Here is a 24,247-nt window from a genome sequence, read left to right on the forward strand (position 1 = left end):
CAAGAGACAAAGGACACTACATAATGATCAAGGGATCAATCCAAGAAGATATAACAATTGTAAATATTTATGCACCCAACTTAGGAGCACCTCAATACATAAGGAAAATGTTAACAGCCATAAAAGGGGAAATCAACAGTAACACAATCATAGAAGGGGACTTTAACACCCCACTTTCACCAATGGACAGATCATCCAAAATGAAAATAAATATGGAAACACAAGCTTTAAATGATACACTAAACAAGATGGACTTAACTGATATTTATAGGACATTCCATCCAAAAAGAACAGAATACGCTTTCTTCTCAAATGCTCATGGAACATTCCCCAGGGTAGATCATATCTTGGGTCACAAATCAAGCCTTGGTAAATTTAAGAAATTTGAAATCGTATCAAGTATCTTTTCCGACCACAATGCTATGAGACTAGATATCAATTACAGGAAAAAACCTGTAAAAAATACAAACACATGGAGGCCTAAAAATACACTACTTAAAAACCAAGAGATCACTGAAGAAATCAAAGAGGAAATCAAAAAATACTTAGAAACAATTGACAATGAAAACATGACGACCCAAAACCTATGGGATGCAGCAAAAGAAGTTCTAAGAGAGTTTACAGCACTACAATCCTACCTCAAGAAACAAGAAACATCTCAAATAAACAACCTAACCTTACACCTAAAGCAGTTAGAGAAAGAAGAACAAAACCCCAAAGTTAGCAGAAAGAAAGAAATCATAAAGATCAGATCAGAAATAAATGAAAAAGAAATGAAAGAAACAATAGCAAACATCAATAAAACTAAATGCTGGTTCTTTGAGAAGATAAACAAAATTGATAAACCATTAGCCAGAATCATCAAGAAAAAAAGGGAGAAGACTCAAATCAATAGAATTAGAAATGAAAAAGGAGAAGTAACAACTGACACTGCAGAAGTACAAAGGATCATGAGAGATTATTACAAGCAACTATATGCCAATAAAATGGGCAACCTGGAAGAAATGGACAAATTTTTATAAAAGCACAACCCTCCAAGACTGAACCAGGAAGAATAGAAAATATAAACAGACCAATCACAAGCACTGAAATTGAGACTATGACTAAAAATCTTCCAACAAACAAAAGCCCAGGACCAGATGGCTTCACAGGTGAATTCTATCAAACATTTAGAGAAGAGCTAACACCTATCCTTCTCAAACTCTTCCAAAATATAGCAGAGGGAGGTACACACCCAAACTCATTCTACGAGACCACCATCACCCTGATACTAAAACCAGACAAAGATGTCACAAAGAAAGAAAACTACAGGCCAATATCACTGATGAACATGGATACAAAAATCCTCAACAAAATACTAGCAAACAGAATCCAACAGCACATTAAAAGGATCATACACTATGATCAAGTGGGGTTTATCCCAGGAATGCAAGGATTCTTCAATATATGCAAATCAATCAATGTGATACACCATATTAACAAACTGAAGGATAAAAACCATATGATCATCTCAATAGATGCAGAGAAAGCTTTCAACAAAATTCAATACCCATTTATCATAAAAACCCTCCAAAAGTGGGCATAGAGGGAACCTACCTCAACATAATAAAGGCCATATATGACAAACCCACAGACAACATTGTTCTCAGTGGTGAAAAACTGAAAGCCCTTCCACTAAGATCAGGAACAAGACAAGGTTGCCCACTCTCACCACTATTATTCAACCTAGTTTTGGAAGTTTTAGCCACAGCAATCAGAGAAGAAAAAGAAATAAAAGGAATCCAAATCAGAAAAGAAGAAGTAAAGCTGTCACTGTTTGCAGATGACATGATACTATACACAGAGAATACTAAAGACTCTACCAGAAAACTACTAGAGCTAATCAATGAATTTGGTAAAGTAGCAGGATACAAAATTAATGCACAGAAATCTCTTCTATTCCTCTACACTAATGACAGAAAAATCTGATAGAGAAATTAAGGAAACACTCCCATTTACCATTGCAACAAAAAGAATAAAATACCTAGGAATAAACCTACCTAAGGAGACAAAAGACCTGTATGCAGAAAACTATAAGGCACTGATGAAAGAAAATAATATGATACAAACAGATGGAAAGATATACCACGTTCTTGGATTAGAAGAATCAACATTGTGAAAATGACTGTAGCACCCAAAGCAATCTACAGATTCAATGCAATCCCTACCAAAGTACCAATGGCATTTTTCACAGAATTAGAATAAAAAATTTCACAATTTGTATAGAAACAGAAAAGACCCCGAATAGCCAAAGCAATCTTGAGAAAGAAAAACGAAGCTGGAGGAATCAGGCCGCCAAACTTCAGACTATACTACAAAGCTACAGTAATCAAGACAATATGGTACTGGCAGAAAAACAGAAATACCAACCAATGGAACAGGATAGAAAGCCCAGAGATAAACCCACACACATATGGGCACCTTATTTTTGATAAAGGAGGCAAGAATATATGGTGGAGAAAAGACAGCCTGTTCAATAAGTGATGCTGGGAAAACTGGACAGCTACATGTAAAAGAATGAAATTAGAACACTCCCTAACACCATACACAAAAATAAACTCAAAATGGATTAAAGACCTTAATGTAAGGCCAGACACTATCAAACTCTTAGAGAAAAACATAGGCAGAACACTCTATGACATAAATCACAGGAGGATCCTTTTTGACCCACCTCCTAGAGAAATGGAAATAAAGACAAAAATAAACAAATGGGAACTAATGAAACTTACAAGCTTTTGCACAGCAAAGGAAACCATAAACAAGGTGAAAAGACAACCCTCAGAATGGGAGAAATTATTTGCAGATGAAGCAACTGACAAAGGATTAATCTCCAAAATTTACAAGCAGCTCAATATCAAAAAAACAGACAACCCAATCCAAAAATGGGTAGAAGACCTAAATAGACATTTCTCCAAAGAAGATATACAGATTGCCAACAAACACATGAAAGCATGCTCAACATCACTAATCAGCAGAGTAATGCAAATCAAAACTACAACGCGGTATTACCTCACACTGGTCAGAATGGCCATCATCAAAAAATCTACAAACAATAAATGCTGGAGAGGATGTGGAGAAAAGGGAACCCTCTTGCACTGTTGGTGGGAATGTACATTGATACAGCCACTATGGAGAACAGTATGGAGGTTCCTTAAAAAACTAAAAATAGAAATACCATACGACCCAGCAATCTCACTACTGGGCATATACCCTGAGAAAACCGTAATTCAAAAAGTGTCATGTACCGCAATGTTCACGGCAGCTCTATTTACAATAGCCAGAACATGGAAGCCACCTAAGTGTCCATCAACAGATGAATGGATAAAGAAGATGTGGCACATATATACAAATGGAATATTTCTCAGCCATAAAAAGAAACGAAATTGAGTTATTTGTAGTGAGGTGGATGGACCTAGAGAATGTCATACAGAGTGAAGTTAAGTCAGAAAGAGAAAAACAAATACCGTACGTTAACACATATATATGGAATCTAAAAAAAAACCAAAGGGGTTCTGAAGAGCCTAGGGGCAGGACAGGAATAAAGATGCAGAGGTAGAAAATGGACTTGAGGACACGGGGAGGGGGAAGGGTAAGCTGGGACGAAGTGAGAGAGTGGCATGGACTTATATATACTACCAAATGTAAAATAGATAGCTTAGGGAAGCAGCCACATAGCAAAGGGAGATCAGCTCAGTGCTTTGTGACCACCTAGAGGGGTGGGATAGGGAGGATGAGAGGGAAACGCAAGAGGGAGGGGATATGGGAACATATGTATAGGTAAAGCTAATTCACTTTGTTATAAAGCAGAAACTAATACACCATTGGAAAGCAATTATACTCCAATAAAGATGTTAAAAAAAACGCAGAGCAACAATAAGTGTTGGCGATAATGGGGAGAAATTGGAACCTTCATACACTGCTGTTGGGAATGTAAAGTGACGCAGCCACTTTGGAAATTGGTTTGGTGGTTTCTCAAAATATTAAACATAAAGCTACCATGTGACCCAGCAATTCCACTCAAGAGAAATGATATCATATACTCATCCAAATGATTTCACAAATGTTGATAGTAGCATTAATCATAATAGCCAAAAGGTAGAAATAATCCAAACATCCATCAACTGCTAAATGGATAAATAAAACGTTGGATATCTATACAATGGAATACTAGTTGGATATAAAAGGAATGAAGTACTGATACATATTACAACTTGTATGAACCTCAAAAACGTTGTGCTAAATGAAAGAAGGCTGACAGAAAAGGCCATATTTTGTATGACTGCATTTATATGAAATATTCCAGAAGAGGCAAATCTATAGAGAGGAATTTAGTGGTTACCTAGAACTCGGGGTGGAGACAGGAAGGGACTGGTAATGGGTACTGGGTTTCACTTTGGGGTGATATAATGCTCTCAAATTAGATTGTGGTGATGCTTGCACAACTCTGTAAATATACTAAAAACCACGGAACAGTATACTTTAAGTGACTGATTTTTATGGTATTTAAAATGTATCTCAATAAAGTTGTTTTTAAAAAACCTGCTCCATTTTCTCATTCGTATACACCCCAACTTTACTTTTTATGATTCACCAACATAAACCTTCTAATCTGTCCATCTGGCGTCCAGTGAAAACCCTACACTCATTTTAATTTTACTTGACTCTGCTCAATTTCTTCCCCTACCTGAAGTACTCTCCCTAGGGTACAGTTAAGTCACATACTTGTTTTGAAGATGTTTCTGACCAAGTCAATCCTCACAGACCTAATTACCCTCTAGATTTCATACCACTTAAAACTTGTAACACTGTAACCTCAAATATATACATAAAGCAGTTTCACCTTATTTCCTATCAATGTCTAGATTTTGCCACAATCCCTAATTCTTGCCTTTAACCTCTTTTATCTTCTCAGAGACAAACTAGTTACTCTAGAATCGTAAAGATCAAACCTAATTGTGGGAACTCAGCTAGGGCTCTAAGACAAAGAGGAAAAGGTGTACAACCAAAGAATATTGTAGGATAAGTAACATCAACAGTGAATGAAAAGCATGCTCCTTCCTCTCTTATGCCCTGCCAACTCACCAGCTTCACCAACCAGAACCTTGACTACATCTTTATATCCCCTTAACAGTTAGCACAGCATCTTGAACACAGATGGTACCAAAGGTCTGTTGAATAACAAATTAATGCTTTTGAATTCAACTTCCTACATGTGTATTCAGGAGTCCCCAAACCTTAGCAAATATCTGAAATCTTAAAGCAGGAAATGGGAATGAGGAAAAAGAAAACTAAAATGATAGGACATGCATTTACTTCTCGACAGTGTATTATGTTCTTACTGTGCATTTCAAGGTGGCATCTTACTGCTGTCCTCAAACCTGAGTATGTACCAGGCATCCTTATCTTTAAGTAGTTACTGGGCTTCATTGTTATCAGAGCAAAAAAGAGCACTATTAAGAGAAGCAAGGGGCTTCCCTGGTGGCGCAGTGGTTGAGAGTCCGCCTGCCGATGCAGGGGACACTGGTTCGTGCCCCGGTCCGGGAAGATCCCACATGCCGCGGAGCGGCTAGGCCCGTGAGCTATGGCCGCTGAGCCTGCACGTCCGGAACCTGTGTTCCGCAGCGGGAGAGGCCACAGCAGTGAGAGGCCTGCGTACCACAAAAAAAAAAAAAAAAGAGAAGCAAGGATTTAGATGTGACACTTCACTTCCTCCTTAACAGTGGGGTGCCAAGACTCAAACCCCTATGCCTCTACATGCAGTCAGGAAGAAATCCACACAATGAACCTTGGAAGTGTAGAGATGTGTGAGGTGGGAATAAGAAGGAGCACTGCTTTCAGAGGAGAGTGTGTTGGCAAGCAGAAGACAAATCTTAGGAGCTGAACTGCTGAAAGCAACAAAGACAGTGGGCTCATAAAACAAAAGCCACAGACTGCTGAAACCTGTGCTAGACCCTGAATGCAGGAGCCTAGTATCAATGAATTCAAGAGCACCTTTCTGACACTCTGAATAGACAAAGCCTAATTCCACTACATAAAATTCCTCAACCTGGCTCTGGAGTACTATGAACATAGAACATCTTCTCATTTGTTTAGCTTCAGAAATACATTTTCGGACTTCCCTCGTGGCAAAATGGTTAAGACTCCACCTGCCAATGCAGGGGACACAGGTTTGAGCCCTAGTCCGGGAAGATCCCACATGCCGCAGAGCAGCTAAGCCCATGTGCCATAACTACTGAGCCTGCAAGTCACAACTACTCAGCCCACGTGCCACAGCTACTGAAGCCCGCGCGCCTAGAGCCCATGCTCCACAGCAAGAGAAGCCACTGCAATGAGTAGCCCCCACTCGCCTGCAACTAGAGAAAGCCCGTGCGCAGTAACTTAGACCCAACGCAGCCAAAAATAAATAAATAAAAATTTAAAAGCCCCGATTAAAAAAAAAAATGAAATACATCTTCCTCTTTTCTCTGTATTTATTCTTATTTGGTAATGTACCTTGTATTGTTTAGAGTCCAAAATGCACATATTGTAATCATTCAGACTTGCTTAGGGGATTTCTGTGGTGGTAAAGCAGTTAGCTCCAAATTTATAATTATTTAAGTTTGTTACAGATTTTTTTTACTTGTTTAACTTGGGTCTCTTTAATAATTCCCTTCATATTTGTAAAAACTCCTTTAGATTATACATTTCCTTCCTTATCATTTACTTTTTAATATTTGGTGGTTTAGATTAAGGGATCATGAAATGTATTTAAGGTGGGTAATTCCTCTTCACTTCAATATTCAGATGACTATTAAGGTACAAAGAGAAAATTAACAACATAAATGGCTAGAAGAGAATGTTTTCTACAATTTACATATTGTTATTTTATCATCTGCTGCCTTCTTTGAACTCACATACAGATGCTAACACTCCTACTTTAAATGTTCAACCAAGCATTTTTATTCTGCTTTTTGCAGAAGGCTATCATCTAGATTTCTTCAAACCACATATGAAGAAAGACAGCATTTGATTATTATTTTGAATAATGACTTTGACACATCAGGATAACTTCTCCCAGTGAATATGCTGCTCAATAATATGAAGAGAAAGCATCATTATCAAGAGTCAGAATATACTGAACCAGAGAGAGTAGTTTTGTACAGGTCTTGTCATCTGATGGAATCACTCAAATATATAAAGAATCTTGATTTCTCAGAGATATAGAAATCAGTAAATAAATGAAAGAAACACAAAAAGCACCACTCATCAACATACATTTCTCTTTGAACATTATTATACTACTGGTCAATGACTTTAAACAGGCTGTCTAATTGGTAAATGAAAGGCTTTCAATTGCCTACATGTAAGAAAAACTGGTAACTTTTAAATTTCCTGCAACAAGAGCAGGCTGACAATATGTGGCACATAGTAGGAGCTCAAAAAATAACTGCTGAACAAAGAATTAAAATAAAAGCCTTCATGAGGTATACAGACTAAATAATTTCTTATGAAAAATATATTTTCTAAAGTCTCTGAAAAAAGAAAATATTCACATGTATACTTTTCTATTTTAGTTCCATCTCTTAAAATAAGAGTTATACCCAAAAATATTACTTGGGGGTTGAATTTGCAGAACAGATATCTTAGAATTTTTATTAATTTCTTCAAATTTCTCTAGTTCGCCAATTCACAGTTATAAAAAAGGCAAATAGAGTACTAAATTAAAAATCCACTCCTTTCAGTCACAACGTAGGTAATACAGCTGGTTGGACAGAAAATTAGAGAAGTGTGAATTTTCTATGCATGTTTTTTAAGGATTATTATCAACAAAATTTCATGTTCTATCCACATAACTCATTAAATTTAAAGCAAACCCTCAAATGAAAAATATCAGAGAGCAATATATCCCCCAAGATGGGAAGCACAGCTTACTTCAACTTGAAAAAGTTCTCCAGCCCCCTCACAGTCATTGGATGTGATTACTGGAGTATGAATATGCACAAAGCCACTGTCCTGGAAGAAAAAGAGAAACCACTTTTCTCAGTATATTTGTATGTGAAACACTTCCAAGAACATACACTTCATTATATGATTAAAATAGCACTAAGAGAATGTCATATCAAATCCCTCCTTAATCCCCAAAATAAAACTATTAAAATATCAAATGGAGAGTTTACTATGCACAAAGAATTTTAAATCAGAACTGACTTAGACAATATCTAGTCCAATCTCCTCACTGGAAAGACAAGGAAATTGAGGCCCAGAGAGATTTAATGAGAGGTCAAAATCATGCAACTAGTCAGTGTCAGAGCCGGGACTGGAACCTCGGTGCTCAGGATCTCTCTCTGGTGCCATTTCTTCTTCCCACTTTTCCAACATACTGATAGTGATTTAACACACATGCACACACACGCACACTCACTCAGGGCTAATGCATAATGATATTGCCCACACTGCTAAGGGAATAAAAGTGATCAATATTAAGTTTTTATTTTGGAGTGAAACCCTCAATTGTAACAAACCACCAAAAAGGAGATAAATTAAGGTTGACAATCAGGGACCGAAGAAATAAACAGCAAAAAGGCAGGAATGATTTTTAGGAAGTCTGCCATTAAACTGATGGCACAGTGCACCGCACATGGCACAGGCAGTGCACTTGCTTTGCCTCAAGGAAGATTGTGAGCAGCAAGCCCATCCATTACTAAGGCACCCAACTGCAATCCTTCTGCTCTAAAGTCGGAGACTATTTCCATTGGTGAACCACAAAAGCTGTTGATAGTAAAACTGAAATAACCCAGCAACTTCAAGGTTATGCTTCTTTCACTTTGACTATGGATGTAGGCGAAAGGTTACAGACAGCATAAATGCTGCAGGGTGGGGGTGGAGGCAGCTAAAGTGAATTTATGCTGCAAAGGCATAAGAGTATGTGTTCAATGTAAACATTTTGTTCTTGACATCAATACAATAAGTTCATATATACCCATCTAATCTCTGCTAAATTCTGCCAGTACCTACTGGTGGAATGTAAAATATGTCAGTGCATTACCAGGGGCCTCCCAAATTTGCCCCTTCCTTCCTAAAAAGGTTGAATTCAAGTATTCTGGCTATGATACAAAGTATCCAGCCAACAACTTGCCTTATGATGTAGACTGATTAAATTTTCAAGCTATAAATTAGGAGTCTCAGGAAGTGTTCAAATATGTACTTAATCTGGGAACAACGTGTGGCGAGGTGCTGCACAGATCACATTATAGAGAACAAATGAAATAGAATCAATAACATTACTGCATAAAATTTTTATCTCCTAGAAGCCAAGAATTATGGACATGAATCATTTATTCCACATAAGGCAACTATGAGCATGAGTGCAGTAAACAAAGAAAGGAAGTGAAAAATCCAAAGGAAACAAGGGTGGCGAGAGGGAGGAGAAAATTTAACGGCTAAATATAATTGCCTAAGTTAGAACTGGTCAACTGCCACAAGGAACAATGCTGTAAATCTTATGAAGATAACTATATGGGATTTTTTTTTTAAATCACTCAAATAGTGGGAATTATTCTCAATTTTCAAATAATGCTAAACCTTTCAAAAGGCATTATCGGCTTTTTAAGCCTTAACAGTGCTAGCAAGGCTTATCATATCAAAGTCTATATCATTACCCCCAAAAGTTATACAGGAGAGGGTACAAAGGAACGACAAAGACGCGAACAAAGTCCACGAAAGAGAAAGTGGATAGAGAAGTAGGAAAATAAATAGCAGGAGTACTCTCAGTGGCTGCCTCCAGTGGGGTTCCAGTGTCAGGTACTTATCCTATCCCACAGCAAAGGGGTTCCTAATGAGAGAGATGAAGGCCAGAGAAGGGATCAAAAATTTAGGCCCAATTATTTAATCCCACCCATCACCTCTAAATATCTAAGTATTTTGATAGATACACATTGCTATAACCAGATATTTATAAGGCAATGAATGAGTATCTGAAAATTACAAAATTCATGTACTAAGGCCCATACACATCACTCAAAGAGTCAGGGACTATATTTTTCTTTAACACACACAAAATAAATATTATTTAATCAGACTCAACAAAAAAGAAACATGACAGCAATTGCTAGCCACAGACACTCCACTGGAGACAAAAAGTGACAGCAAGAGGAGACCAAAAAAACAAAACAAAAACCAAAAAAACACCCCATAAAAAGCAGTCACAGGAACTCAAAGACACAGCAGTCTAGGGTCATTCAACGCAGGGTCAAAGAACACTCCTCACCATGACAGGCTTTAAAGGCACTGCCATACTGAAAAGAGAACAATCTGACACTCAGAGGAAGAACCTCAACTCACCCAAGAAAGGGCAAACTCTCTTCTGTTGGCTCACTTCAGGAAGCCAGGGAAGTATTAATACATTTTAGGATAACTTCCACTGGAAATTAGAAAAAAAACTGGTGCCTAAAAAGATAATCCTGTTATTTGAGAAACTCAGCTCTTGTAAATAACTCATTTTTTGAGGATTCTAGATAGTCATGTTTTAGTACTCAGCAAATGTGTCAATTTTATAAGCAAAGCAAGTTATACACTAAACATTTTTGATACTCAAACCAAAAAACTCTAGATCCTTAAAGTATCCTAACTAAAAGGTTTGTGCTCAAGTTTCTTTTCCCCTATATTTCAAGGTCTGAAAGTTTTGAAAATTTTACATTTTAGTTCTTAACATCTTTTAGGGAGCCTAAAGTAACAAACATAGAAACAGTACCAAATATAGGATAATAGGATAATATATAACTAATATTTAATATGTCCTATAGTACTCCCATTATTTCTTTAAACAATTCAATCCTGTCACATACACAAGTGGGTGACATCTTAGAAGGAGGTATCAGGATTATATTTTCCAGAGCTTTACAATTAAAAAGTGAATTTATAAGACTCAAAAGTACCTATCTTTATAACCATCACCAACAGTGCTAAAATTCATTATTTTCAACCACCTAAAATGTTTTTATATTTTACTTTACTTTGCTTATTCTTTGATTTCAGAGTTTTCTGGTGTTTTTTATTATTATTTTAAAATTATTTACATACCTGTGAAAACTTCAAGTAATAAGAAATGTATAAATTAGGTAAAGCCCACTTGTTAATGGATTGCCAATACCACCACCTACTGGCCAGAAATCCATAAAACTTTCAGAATTAAAGCAGATCCACTGACTTTATCAGCTGTTAAAGCCATATAGGGAAAAAAGATTTTTACATCTGAACAAATTTTCTGTTTGTATGGTTCAAGCACTATTGAAAAGCCATATGGATGGGACTTCCCTGGTGGCACAGTGGTAAAGAGTCCACCTGCCAATGCAGGGGACACGGGTTCAAGTCCAGGAAGATCCCACATGCTGCGGTGCAACTAAGCCCATGTGTCACAACTACTGAGCCTGCACTCTAGAGCCCTCGAGCCACAACTACAGAAGCCTGCGCGCCTAGAGCTCGTGCTCTGCAACAGGAGAAGTCACTGCAATGAGAAACCCATGCACCGCAATGAAGAGTAGCCCCCTGCTCACTGCAACAAGAGAAAGCCCGTAGGCAGCAACGAAGACCCAACACAGCCAAAAATAAATAAATAAAATAAATTTATTTTTTTAAAAAAAGAAAAGCCATATGGAAGACGCATAAGAAAGTTTCTGAGAGCATATGTAAACACACCCTTTCACACTATAATGGGATGACACTGTATAATGTGATTTATTTTCCTTTGTTTATTCTTATGCTTTAAAGCCATGATGTTCTTTAGCTGTCACACCAAAAATTACCTCTTAAGGAGCTTTTCAAAGAGCAAGAACCTCCTTCGTGTGCTATGGCAGGGCTGGGCCTGCATGAATTTGGATGCCGTCCAAGGGAAGGGTATACTGTCAGACAATCTTTGCAAGTGAGCTGGATCTGGAGAAGTGGATTAGGAAGAGTTCCAAAACTACATGGAATAATACTGAACTTTATCCATTGGGTCACACTCTTGCTTTTGGAGCCCTTCCATCCACCACATGGAAGGAGGGTCCATTCCTCATCAACTTACCAACTACATTCCACTGTGGCTTTCCCGGGTTGGGGGAAATGGCTGAAAAGCAAAGCTAAATGAGACAAAATGTCTTTAGGCATTAGATCAATCTACTTGATCAACACCAATAATTTTTTTAAATTAGTGCTTACTGTATATAAAATGTCTGTGACCAAGATGTAGAAATAGGAACTAGATTTACCCTCCCATTTGAAACAACGAAAAAAAAACCAAAAACAAAACAAAAATATCCACAAGCAAACCACATAAAATGATGGTTTTCAAGACACTGGATATCAGACAACAAAGGAGAGTGATCCCTGAGAGATAGGAAACACACATAGTGAACCCTACCAGCAGCCCAGCTTACTACCTTGAGATATTCCAGGCCACAGCAGGAAGAAGGGAGAAATAAAGTGGAGCCCAGCAGACTCCCTGAGCTGAGGAGACCAAAGTGGCTAGAACTGACAGGACAGAGTACCAGAGAGCAGAGAGCTGTCCAACAACTCCAGAGGTGTACAGGGAGTCACCCTGGAGTATTAGGTGGAGGAATGATCAGCACATGCAAGTGAGGAAACTATCCAAGGCTAGGGAAAGAACCATCCACAACGATTAGAGGAAACAGCGCCTGGTGCTCGTATGTGGCTGGAAACAATGCCTGCTCCCACAAACCAGGCTGGAAAATCTTGTAATTCACAAGGCACTAGGTAGAATACTCAGGAAGGCTTTGCCTCAGTGGTGGGGAATAATTAGACCCAGATTGAGCACTGCTCCAGATTTACTTAACAAATCATAAAAGCAAGACCCTTCCAGTAAGTTAACTACATACCAAAACAAAGCATTAAGAAGCTTTATAAATATCCAGCACCCAACAAGGTAAAATTCACAAGGTCTGGCACCTAATCAAAGATTAGCAGATATATGAAGAAGCAGGAAAACATAATCCATAATGAAGAAACTAATCAATCAATTAAAACTGACTTATAGCTGACACGTTAGAAGGATGTAAGAAGTTACTAAACAGCTATGAAAACTGTACAGTTTTAACTAAAACTGTATTGTATATGTTCAAAAAAGTTAAGTAGAGACATGGAAGACGCTAAAAAAAAAAGGCCCAAATCAAACACTTAGATATGAAGCCTTTCACTTAGATATGGGGTGAAAAATGCACTGGATAGGCATAAGAAATTAGGCACTGCAGAAGAAAAGATCGGTAAGCTTGAAGACATAGTAATAGAAACTATCCAAAAGAAACACGCTGGAAAAAAAAGATTTTTTAAAAAGAAAAGAACATCTGAGAGCTATCGGGACATCATCAAGTGGCCTAATATATGGGTAACTGAAGTCCCCAAAGGAGAGAGATAACATAAAAAATATTTGATGAAATAATGACTGAAAAACTTGGTGAAAATTAAAATGCATAGATCCAAGAAATTCAATGAACTCCAAACACAAGAAACATAAAGACAACTGTGCCAAGGCACACATTAATCAAATTACTCAAAACCACTGATAAACAGAAAATTTAAAATCAGCCAAAGAAAAAAGTACCACACAATAAAGGGTGCTTGGAATAAATAACCCGAAGAACTTTCAGGATAATACGCCAGTATTACAATTATTCAACTTCTTCACAAGAAAGAACACCTAGAAGCAAAGCTCCTTACCTTAAAGAAAGAATGGATAGCAGCTGTGGCTTCACTGCGAACCCTCAGTATAGAACCCAGAACATTAGTCCTACACCTAAGGTGAGGGTATTGTCTCAGATACTCCAGAGGATGCCTCTCTTTATATTTAAAAGGGAAAGCCTGACAATAAAAGGAAAAACAAGTTAGAAGCTAAAAGAAATACAGTTTTATAAAATCAGTTTACAGGGCATTTGTTAAATAGTAATGCTTTAGAATAAAACTAAGACACTTTCGTTCCTTATTTTTTAACATAACTGAATATGGTCCACGTTAATTCTAACAAGTTAGTAGAACAGTGAGTGAAATCAGAAGGCTGGGGGTTTAAATTCAGCTCTACTACTTATTAGCTTTGGAACCTTGGGCAAAGTTACTTATTATCACCAAGGCGAATCTGTTATTTATCAAATTTCTAGCTGTTAGCTATCAATCACTACTTGCAAATAGAGAGATTAGGATATAGTTACCCAAAACACTCCACTGTTTGGCATACATGAGTTTAGAATATTGTAGATATTAAACATTATGTTTTCTACAGCTGTATACACACAGCTGGTACTGAATTTTAAAATTGCCCAAATGTCTTGAAAGTCCACAAGCGCTCATTATCAATTAGCACTATTTATCACCATTTATCAACATGTGCTGCTGTTTCAGAACATGAGTGAGGGTCAACAGCTTTCTGTCATCTGAATGAGCAATGTATATTCATAAAAATTTTAAAGGAAATTATGACTCTACCTAGAAAAATTTCCCTGCCCACCCTCATTTTACAAGATTGAGAAGATAGGATAAAAGTTTCAGACCAAAACCAAAGTTTCAATAAAAAAGATAACAGAGAAGCTAAGTAAAAGAACTCTAAAACAGGCTACCAACATAGCTATCTATTCCTTTAGGCCTTGTGCACACATTAATTTATAGAAATAGGTCCCATACCTACGAAAGTGACAATATGATCACATTAATAGGAATCTGGGGACTGTTAGCAGGTTCAGAATTCCCTAATGCTGAATACTTAAAAATGACACTGAAATGAGGGGGAAGAGTAGTGGAAAGCATCAATACCCACCAAGGGAAAACAATTTAAGAAGAGTAAAACACATGGCAAATTTTTAATAATCAAACATCCCTCTAAAAAAGCAAAAATAAAAATGGTTAACATTTCAATTATCCAAAAGAACTAAAAATGAATTTGAATTAAAATGATGCTATTTCCCTATATTCCTCATTTTTTGTTCATTAACTATTTGAAGATGAGTATAGCTAAGCCACAGGGGGTTAAAATGGCTAGCACATAAACTTCAGCTGTGCCACTAATCAGCAATATGACCTAATGCAAGTCATTTTACCTGATTGGGTCTCATTTTCTCCAAATAGAAACTGGATTGATAATCTATGGTTTTATTCCCTCTAACCTCTTTATCAGGCTATACATAAAAAGCTACTAACAGAAGAGTCTTGCAAAAACAGGAATAAACATTTCTTAATGTAGAATTTCTTATCTTTGTTCAGCCTAAGCATCCCCACACTCTAGCACCATCCAACAGGATTTTCTGTGATAAACGGAAATGATCTGTACCTGTGCAATGCAGTACAGTAGTTGCTAGCTGCATGTGACTACTGAGCACTTGAAATGTGGCTAATGTCACTGAGGAACTGAATTTTTAATTTAATTTTAACTGATTTAATATTAAATAGCCATGGGTGGCTAGCGGCTATTGCACCAGATGGTACAGTTCTAGAACATGCAAAAGTAATTTCTAGGCAGAGCTTTCCTAAGAATGTGGTTTGCCCTGGTATGTCTTTCTCACTGCAGCTGACTAGGCATGCTTGTAAAGTGGCAAATCTCAACAGTGACAGGCATCACAGAGATACACAGAGTATTATCACTTAGCTCTTACTCCTGAGGCTCCGCCATCTACATAAATACTTTTGCTACTCTTTCTACATTCCTCAGTCTATAGCTTGTTTCAATTATCTAGGAAGTCACAATCGAAAAGTTCCAAGTGCCATCTTCCCAATAATCCACTTAAAACATTGCTAATGTTTTAAATTAAGCCTTAACAGCCTCCATAATCGTGTCACAACACATACCTTGGCATCACAGTTTCCAACAACTTCAATTTTTTCTGCCTTCAGTTCCACATTTTGCCTTTTGGACAAACTTTTTACCAGCTGCCCTTGAACTTCCACAGAACTCCCAAAGGCCAGTTCTCTATAATAACAAAACAATAGCATAAACAAGGTCTTACATGTAGCCCTCATATTAATACCAACCTTGCTCTCAGAACATTAAACTATTATTTATTTATTTATTTGGCTGCACCGGGTCTTAGTTGCGGCATGCGGGATCTAATTCCCTGACCAGGGATAGAATCCGAGCCCCCTGCATTAGGAGCATGGAGTCTTAACCACTGGACCACCAGGGAAGTCCCTAAACCATTTAATGATACAAGATTTTACCTTTAATTGGATTGAGAGCTGCACATAGTTGAGAGAGAAGCAAAGGATAGGTGGGGGATATTGTCATATGAAGATGTTAGAGACAGGAGAAAAGGATCTTGATTCTAAGTATTTGGACTTGAGCCTCAAAGCTATGAAAAGCAAATTTATTTAGAAAGATCACTGAGGGGGCAATATGAACACTTGGATTAGGGAAATGGGGAACAGAGGAGATGAAAAAAATCAAAGTACTCTTAAAGACAAACAAACACACAAAAAAAACTCACCTACTGTCAAAGCTTGAATCTGCTACAACCTGAAGGCTTTCCAAAGATGACCCATCATTTACATGCAGGAACAAGACTTCCTTCTGGGATCGGACTGAACGAATCCATCCCTAATGAGAAATATTTCTAAATGTGAGTTTAAAATACAAACACTTTATATTTTCATTACACATACACACAGAGGACTAAATGAAAAAAAAAAGTCTTCATAATCCTGCCTGAACAAATCAATTGCTTTTAGTTTACCAATATGCATATATAATTTTATATGGTTCTCATCACAGTGAAATACAGCTTTGGCATTCCACCTATTTTGTTGTCGTTTTGTTAACAAAGCTCATCATTCTGAATAAGACGTCCCAAATCCCGTTAGGTTGATGAGCCTAATTCACATAACCAACCCCCCTAATATTCCAGGTTTTCTTCCTGCCCCTGCCCCTCTCCCCCACCATTACACATAACAGGGCACATATTTTGGTTCCTTTCTCCTTTTATATCAAATTCCCAGAAGGGAGATTATGTAGTTATAGACTAGAAACATCTTTATGGGGTTTTCTTTTTTACAAAGTATCATACTAATTCTCAAGAAACTTATTATGATCATATTAAGTAGCACATAAACTTTCAAAGACACTGAATTTAAATGACAGGTATGCATGAATACAAATGAGATGTCTTCAAGTAGAATACTAAAAACAGCTCTCTCACAGATGACAACCTCTATGCTAGTTAAATTTAACTAGCATAGAGGTTGAGAGAATATTCTAGCAGCCTCTGAACAACTGTGAAACAGTTGATGGTGTTCGGTTAACCATCAAACGTGCTTGGGAAAAGTGAGATGATCCTACTTAGAAAAACTGTACTGATCCTGACTTTCTTTGTATACCCACAACACCCTAATAGACACTGTTATTAAAGCCCTTCTATTACTTATTTGCATGTCCATAATATTTTGTGAGTTTAGGAATCACATTTTTAGTTGCACTGAAGGCGACTGTCAGGCACACAGCAGAAAATCCATGAATATTTTCCAGTGGAAGAATATCTATCATGTACTGAACATCTACTATGTGACAAACATTTTACTACCTTCTTCATATACTGTTTCACCTCCTCCTCACAACAGCAATGTGGATTATCATTATTCCCATTTTACAAGTGAAGAATTGAGGCTCAGAGAAGTTAAATAACTTGCCTGAGGGCACACTGCTGGTAAACGGCAGAGCCTGAATTTAAACCCAAGTCTACTAGGAAGTGCTTGATCTTTCTCCAGGGCTACGGTGAATAAAGAGTAAATTGCCTCAGTCTCACATACAAGGCCCTTCATAACTTGAACATGCCCAATCCCAAGCACCAACGCCTTGCTTTTTCCTTGTTAGTGAAAGTTAACATTTATGGGGCGCTGTTTAATGTGCTTCTGTCCTAAGCTCTTTATAAATATTTTTCTACTTAATCCTCACAAGAACTATCACTTTAGAGATGAAACATATTTAGAGAAGTTAGGATAACCTTGTTAAATACTCAAGGTTACCAAGTAGTACAGGTGGAATTCAAACACAGATCTCAAAGTTCATGTTCTTGTCAACAAGCTCTTCTGAAATGATATTTCCACCCTATCCCTGGTTCCTGTGCCTGAGGAACACATCCTTCCAGACTCAGCTGAAATGTCACCTCATGCAAGAAGTCTTCTTTGACCTCCTCACACGGTTAAGAACTTCCTCTCTGTATTCTCAAAGTTTTCTATTTATACCACTAATACTTATCACATCGTTGTCATTTCTTGTCTTAGCCATCAGACCAGGGCTGTCTGACAAAAATATGTGAGCCACATATGGAATTTTACTTTTTTAGTGGTTACATAAAAAAGAAATGGGTTAGGGCTTCCCTGGTGGCGCAGTGGTTGAGAGTCCGCCTGCTGATGCAGGGGACACGGGTTCGTGCCCCGGTCCGGGAAGATCCCACATGCCGCGGAGCGGCTGGGCCCGTGAGCCATGGCCGCTGAGCCTGCGCGTCCGGAGCCTGTGCTCCGCAGTGGGAGAGGCCGCAACAGTGAGAGGCCCGCGCACAGCAAAAAAAAAAAAAAAAAAGAAATGGGTTAAATTAATTTTAATAGTATATTTTATTGAACCCAAAATATATATCAACATGTAATCAATATTAAAAATACTGATAGTTTGCATTCTTTTGTTCTTCAAAATTAGTGTGTATTTTACAATTACAGTACCACTCAATTCAGATACTTCTAAATTAGACTGCAAAGCACTAAAGTGAAAGCCTCTAACCTAGCGAGTAGGTTCTGTTTTCATCTTTGAATCCTCTCTAGACTAGCACACAAAGGTATTAATGTATGTCGAATTAACAGATTAATGCAAGAAAACGTTTTGATTTGGATAATAGAAAGAATATGAAACCCAAAGAAATGCAAAGGGGGGAAATTGGTCATACTGCTAAAAATCAAGGATGTGTGAGGACAGCAAAAATAGCTGCATCAGTGTGTTTCAGCAACCTAGTAAGTCAAACCTCCTTGCTTAGTCTGCTCCTTTAAGGAGGTACCTTCTGTGTGGAGACGCTGCAAATATTATTATTAACAAGAGAAAGGATAGCAACTAACATTTATTCAAGGTGGGCCACTGTCCTAAATGTTTTGTAACTAATCTTCAGGACTCTGTGAGATAGGGACTATTATCTCCATTCTCATAAGAGGGAACTGAGGTTTAGAGCACGTTAAGTGACATGCCCATAATTAACAAGCTACTAAGCGGCAGAGATTTAAACCGAGGCAGCTTGACTCCAGAGCTCTTTCAAACTGCTACACTCCACTCGTTCTCCTAATTTATTAACATAAGTTTTATGCAAAGCCCCATTTTAGGCACTGAGGTGGTTAAAAGTTGAATAAAAGGTATGGTTTAGTTGAACAAATATTTACTGCCAGCTACATGTGACTATCAAGACGGGTAAGACATAGTTCCTGCACTCAAGGAGCTATATAACTGTGGACACACGTTATGAGGGACAAAAGAAAAGGGGCTCGTTCATTTTGCTGTATGATTAACAAGTTTACGGGTAATAACCTGTATCATGATAGCAAAGTTCCAGCACTTTCCAGGCAAAACTAACGGTAACCAATGAGAGGAGAAAAACGTGGACCCACACGACTGCCTACATTTTCTAACTATGCCCTGCCGGTCGTTCTGTCCGACCCGACAGCACAAGGCAAGCCTAGACGTGGACGTGCCATATCAGTCAACGAAAAGGACAAACCCACCCCCTTCCGATACACTAACCTGGACCTTAACGAGCTCCCCACTTGCGTTCTGGGTCCCGAGAGCGTCCCGCACGCTCAGTTTGGCTGAAGGTTTGTGCCTTGGGCAGGGAGCCGAGGAACAGGAACGCAGGGCTCGGAGCAGGCACCGGGCCCCAAACATAGCGCGGCCGCCCCAGGCCCTTCTCGGGACCAGCCCTGATCCCAGCGCGTGCGGACTCTGCCTACAGGAACCCTCTCTTCTCCTCCCCTCTTCCGGGCCGCAGCCCTTCCCTCAGGCACTCCAGAGTCCCCCGCTGGCTCCCTTCTCCTTCACGGGCCCCAGCTCGTGAAGGAGAAGCTCTGCTTTCCCCCTCCCCGAAAGGGCGGAAAGGACACAAGACGTTCAGCGGCGAACGCCAAAAAGAAAGCGCGCGCCTTGAGCTCCCGGGACACCCCACAACCCCGCGTAGCTTCTAAGCTCACGCGCGGCGCCCTAGCTGAAACACGCGCGGCACCCACCCCTACGTTACCACGCCAACGCTAACGTCAACACGCTACGAGGAAGTTCAGAGGGAGCATGCGTACTTGTGACTTCACTTAAAGAGGCGGCGAAGCGGAGGAAGGGGCGGGGTCAGGAGCTGAGATGGGGCGGAGTTAAGACGCTAGGGTTGTAGAGGTTAGCGTTGAAGGAACTAGGTAACCCACTTGGGGCGAGGTATTAAGAGTCTTCATTTCTAAAGCTTCCGGGTGATGCTGAGGAACGCAAAGTGAAGGGCAAGGAGTGACTGATGCAGAAGGAAAGCGCACCAGAAGGAGACTCTTGATTGTTGAGAGGGGATCAGTCTTTTCTGAGTTCTGAGAACAGAGAAAAACAAGACAGAGGCCCTGCTAAAGTCACAGTTGGGTGGTATCAGACATCTAAACAGACAATTGAATAAAAGGGTGATCAGTTCCCTGACACAGCCTAAGCGTGGGATGCCAAAGATGGCTTGCTACAGAAGGTAACCCTTTGACAGGCAAGAGTAAGTGAAGAGACTTGGAACGGGGTAGTCAGAGAAGGCATGACAGCGTGAAGCTGCTGGAGAGAGAGTGGAGGAATTGCTGGGCATTGCCTGCCAGAATCTTTGAGCCTCTCTCTTTCCTTTTCCAACACAGTTATCTGCGTTTATTTGACCTGGAAACAATGACCCCTTCATGTATTAGACCACCTTTTTTTTTTTTTTGCAGTACGCGGGCCTCTCACTGTTGTGGCCTCTCCCGTTGCGGAGCACAGGCTCCGGACGCGCAGGCTCAGTGGCCATGGCTCACAGGCCTAGCCGCTCCGCCGCATGTGGGATCTTCCCGGACCGGGGCACGAACCCGTGTCCCCTGCATCGGCAGGCGGACTCTCAACCACTGCGCCACCAGGGAAGCCCTAGACCACCTTTTAAACGTATCAAAAAAAATTTTTTTTCTGTAACTCATTGATACTTATGAACTAGTTTTCTATCTTATTAAAAGAAAGAAGTAAGGGCTAGTTACTTCAAGTTGCACTATTATTATACCCATTTTACAGATAAGAGAACTTAGGCACAGAAAAGTTAAATGACTTGCTCAAGGATATACATTCTATAAATGTGAGATTTAAAACTGGAAATCTTGGCTCCATCTACTAAACTGTTATGCTATACAGTCTCTCCAAGGTGGGAAATAAAACCATTGTCCCTTCCATCAAGGAACTCATGGTCTAGACATGGAGACCAGCAAGAAAACAGAGAATTGTAATATAAACTAATAAGTACCAATATAAATGTAAAAGCCAAGTGAAGTGGTAGCCTACAAAAGGAAATAAGCTGAGTTTGGAGGAGGATCAGCATTTTGCCAGGTTGGGATGTAGGAAAGAGTGTTTCCTGCCAGAAGGTGGGCAAGAACGGTTGCCAGGAGGGCAAAAAGCCTGGAAGAATTGTAAAACTGTTCTCAAAACAGACTAGAAAATATCACCCATGAAAATACCAAGTTCTTGGACACTTCTTGAACCTTGAGAACAGAAATATGAAAACTTGCAGCTAAATGCCTTCTGAATTATGTAGCTATGGGCCTTAAAAAAAAAAGTATGTCTTTGGTATCGGTTGCAAAATCTGGGGAACAAGACAATCTGGTGTACATACCAATGGTATGTATCCCAGTTCAAATCTCCTCTTTGACTACCTTTGACTACCTTGTCCAAGGGACCAAAAATAGTGACCAGTTGGCTCACTTCCTACCCAGGCCATGTGTTTGTCTTGCCTTCTTTCTTTACCTGGTCCTCCCCAGTGTGCATCTTAAGAACTGAAGTCTGAGTCTCAGAGAGTGAGGATCCTAACTTCTTTTACCCTGTCCCTACTACTTGTTTAAGTCAAAGGGTTGTTTTCTGAGCAGGGGACCACTGGCCAGTAGTATGATGAAGGCAAGGGAAACCAGTGGGTGAAACTGAAAACTAGCGATAATTCATTTAAAATGTAGATCACTGAAAGGTGACTACAGTATCTGTGTGTCTGGTGCTAAGTTCAAGCCACTCTTTGTACTGTATCAAATCATATCATCTTCTTATTTATTTCTATTTTCAGTGTTGGAGTGACACTTCTCCTTTTAGATTCATCATCTTCCAGACAGTTGCCGGAGTGATCTTTCTAAAATGAATCTATTACTGTTGGTAATAATGATGGCTAGCGCCATAGAATCCTTACTGTGTTCCAGGATTAATATGTTAATATTAATGTATACTGTTAATATATTCTTCACATATTCATTCATTTAATCCTCGTAACAGCCCTCTGAAGTAGGGGTAGTAGCATCATCCCCAGTTTTCAAAGGAGAAACGGAAACTCAGAGAGGTTTCATAATTTGTACCAAGTTACACTGGCATTTGGCACTAGAGTCCATTCATTCTCTTACCCATTCGTCATCCAGTGATAAAGCAACCCTTCAGTTGTTCTCCCTACAACATAAAGAGGACTTGCTTTCTTTAGCATGCATACCAGGCTCTCTATGATCCATGGAGTTCCCTGAAGTGCCCTGAAGTGAGGAACAGAAGTGAAACATCCTTCCTGTTAGCTTTTGATACTGCAGGTGTGTGCAATGAACACTGTCAGCATTACTTGTCAGCTTTGTGGAAGGTTTTAACCAGGCTCGGCTTGACAGTTTCCAGCTAAACTTGCAAAGCTTCAGAGCTTCTAAAAGATAGGCACTGACACTGATTACCGTACCTTTTTCCCTACTTCCGACCTTTCCCCACACCTAAGACCACCCTGAGTATCCCATAAATACAAGTCCCCTTGCCTTCAGGAGGTGGGTTTGAAGCTTGTTCTCTTATCTCCTGGCTCGGCTACCTTGTGAATAAGCTCGTTCTCTCCCGCAAACCTCGCTGGCGTCTCAGCGTTTGCCTCGCGCTTGGGGCAAACGGACCTAGTTCGTCCTCATTCTATTCTCTGAGGCTCTTCGATGGAAAAGTGGGCCATGTACTGGTATATTTGAGAGAGTCGCATCTGGATTGGAATGAAGTGGAATAACTGAAATAGAAGCGGTCATTCAGAGTTGTTGAAAGAATTTGCCTCGGGAGACCTCAAGGAAGATGGCGGAAGGGTAAGACGCGGAGATCACCTTCCTCCCCACAGATACATCAGAAATTCAACTACACGTGGAACAACTCCTACAGAACACCTACTGAACGCTGACAGAAGACCTCAGACCCCCCAAAAGGTGGATGAAAGGCTCCTGGTGCTGCAGCCAGGAGTCAGTGCTGTGCCTCTGAAGTGGGAGAGCCAACTTCAGGACACGGGTCCACAAGAGACCTCCCAGCTCCACATAATATCAAGCAGCGAAAATCTCCCAGAGATCTCCATCTCAACACCAGCACCCTGCTTCAGTCAACGACCAGCAAGCTACAGTGCTGGTCACCCTATGCCAAGCAACTAGCAAGGCAGGAACACAACCCCACCCATTAGCAGAGAGGCTACCTAAAAACATAATAAGGCCACAGGCACCCCAAAACACACCACCAGACGTGGACCTGTCCACCAGAAAGACAAGATCGAGCCTCAACCACCAGAACACAGGCATTAGTCCCCCCCACCAGGAAGCCTACACAACCTACTGAAACAACCTTAGCCACTGGGGACAGACACCAAAAACAACGGGAACTACAAATCTGCAGCCTGCAAAAAGGAGACCCCAAACACAGTAACATAAGCAAAATGAGAAGACAGAAAAACACACAGCAGGTGAAGGAGCAAGATAAAAACCTACCAGACCTAACAAATGAAGAGGTAATAGGCAGTCTACCTGAAAAAGAATTCAGAATAATGATAGTAAAACTGATCCAAGATTCTATTTCCAAGATCCAAAATCTTGGAAATAGAATAGACAAAATGCAAGAAACAGTTAACAAGGACCTAGAAGAACTAAAGATGAATCAAGCATCGATTAAAAACACAATACATGAAATAAAAAATACTCTAGATGGGATCAATAGCAGAATAACTGAGGCAGAAGAACGGATAAGTGAGGTGGA

General features: G+C 39.5%; 1 protein-coding gene across 4 annotated transcripts in view; it reads right to left on the bottom strand.

The window, feature by feature from the left end:
- The window catches only part of NARS2 (asparaginyl-tRNA synthetase 2, mitochondrial), a 139,515-nt gene extending 119,287 nt beyond the window's left edge, over positions 1 to 20,228 (bottom strand). For 3 of the 4 annotated variants that reach the window (XM_081239729.1, XM_081239726.1, XM_081239728.1), the window contains exons 1-5: positions 19,760 to 20,228; positions 16,476 to 16,585; positions 15,841 to 15,961; positions 13,729 to 13,869; positions 7,951 to 8,031 (exon numbers count right to left, since the gene is read on the bottom strand). In XM_081239729.1, the coding sequence (XP_081095855.1) occupies positions 7,951 to 8,031; positions 13,729 to 13,869; positions 15,841 to 15,961; positions 16,476 to 16,585; positions 19,760 to 19,900 (594 nt within the window). In that variant the 5' untranslated portion in view covers positions 19,901 to 20,228. The remainder of the gene's footprint in view (positions 1 to 7,950; positions 8,032 to 13,728; positions 13,870 to 15,840; positions 15,962 to 16,475; positions 16,586 to 19,759) is intronic. The other variant, XM_081239727.1, reaches the window with a different exon arrangement.
- Positions 20,229 to 24,247: the final 4,019 nt, after the last annotated feature.

Source organism: Mesoplodon bidens, assembly GCF_964165515.1.
Source record: "Mesoplodon bidens genome assembly, chromosome: 7".
Lineage (NCBI taxonomy): Eukaryota > Metazoa > Chordata > Mammalia > Artiodactyla > Ziphiidae > Mesoplodon > Mesoplodon bidens.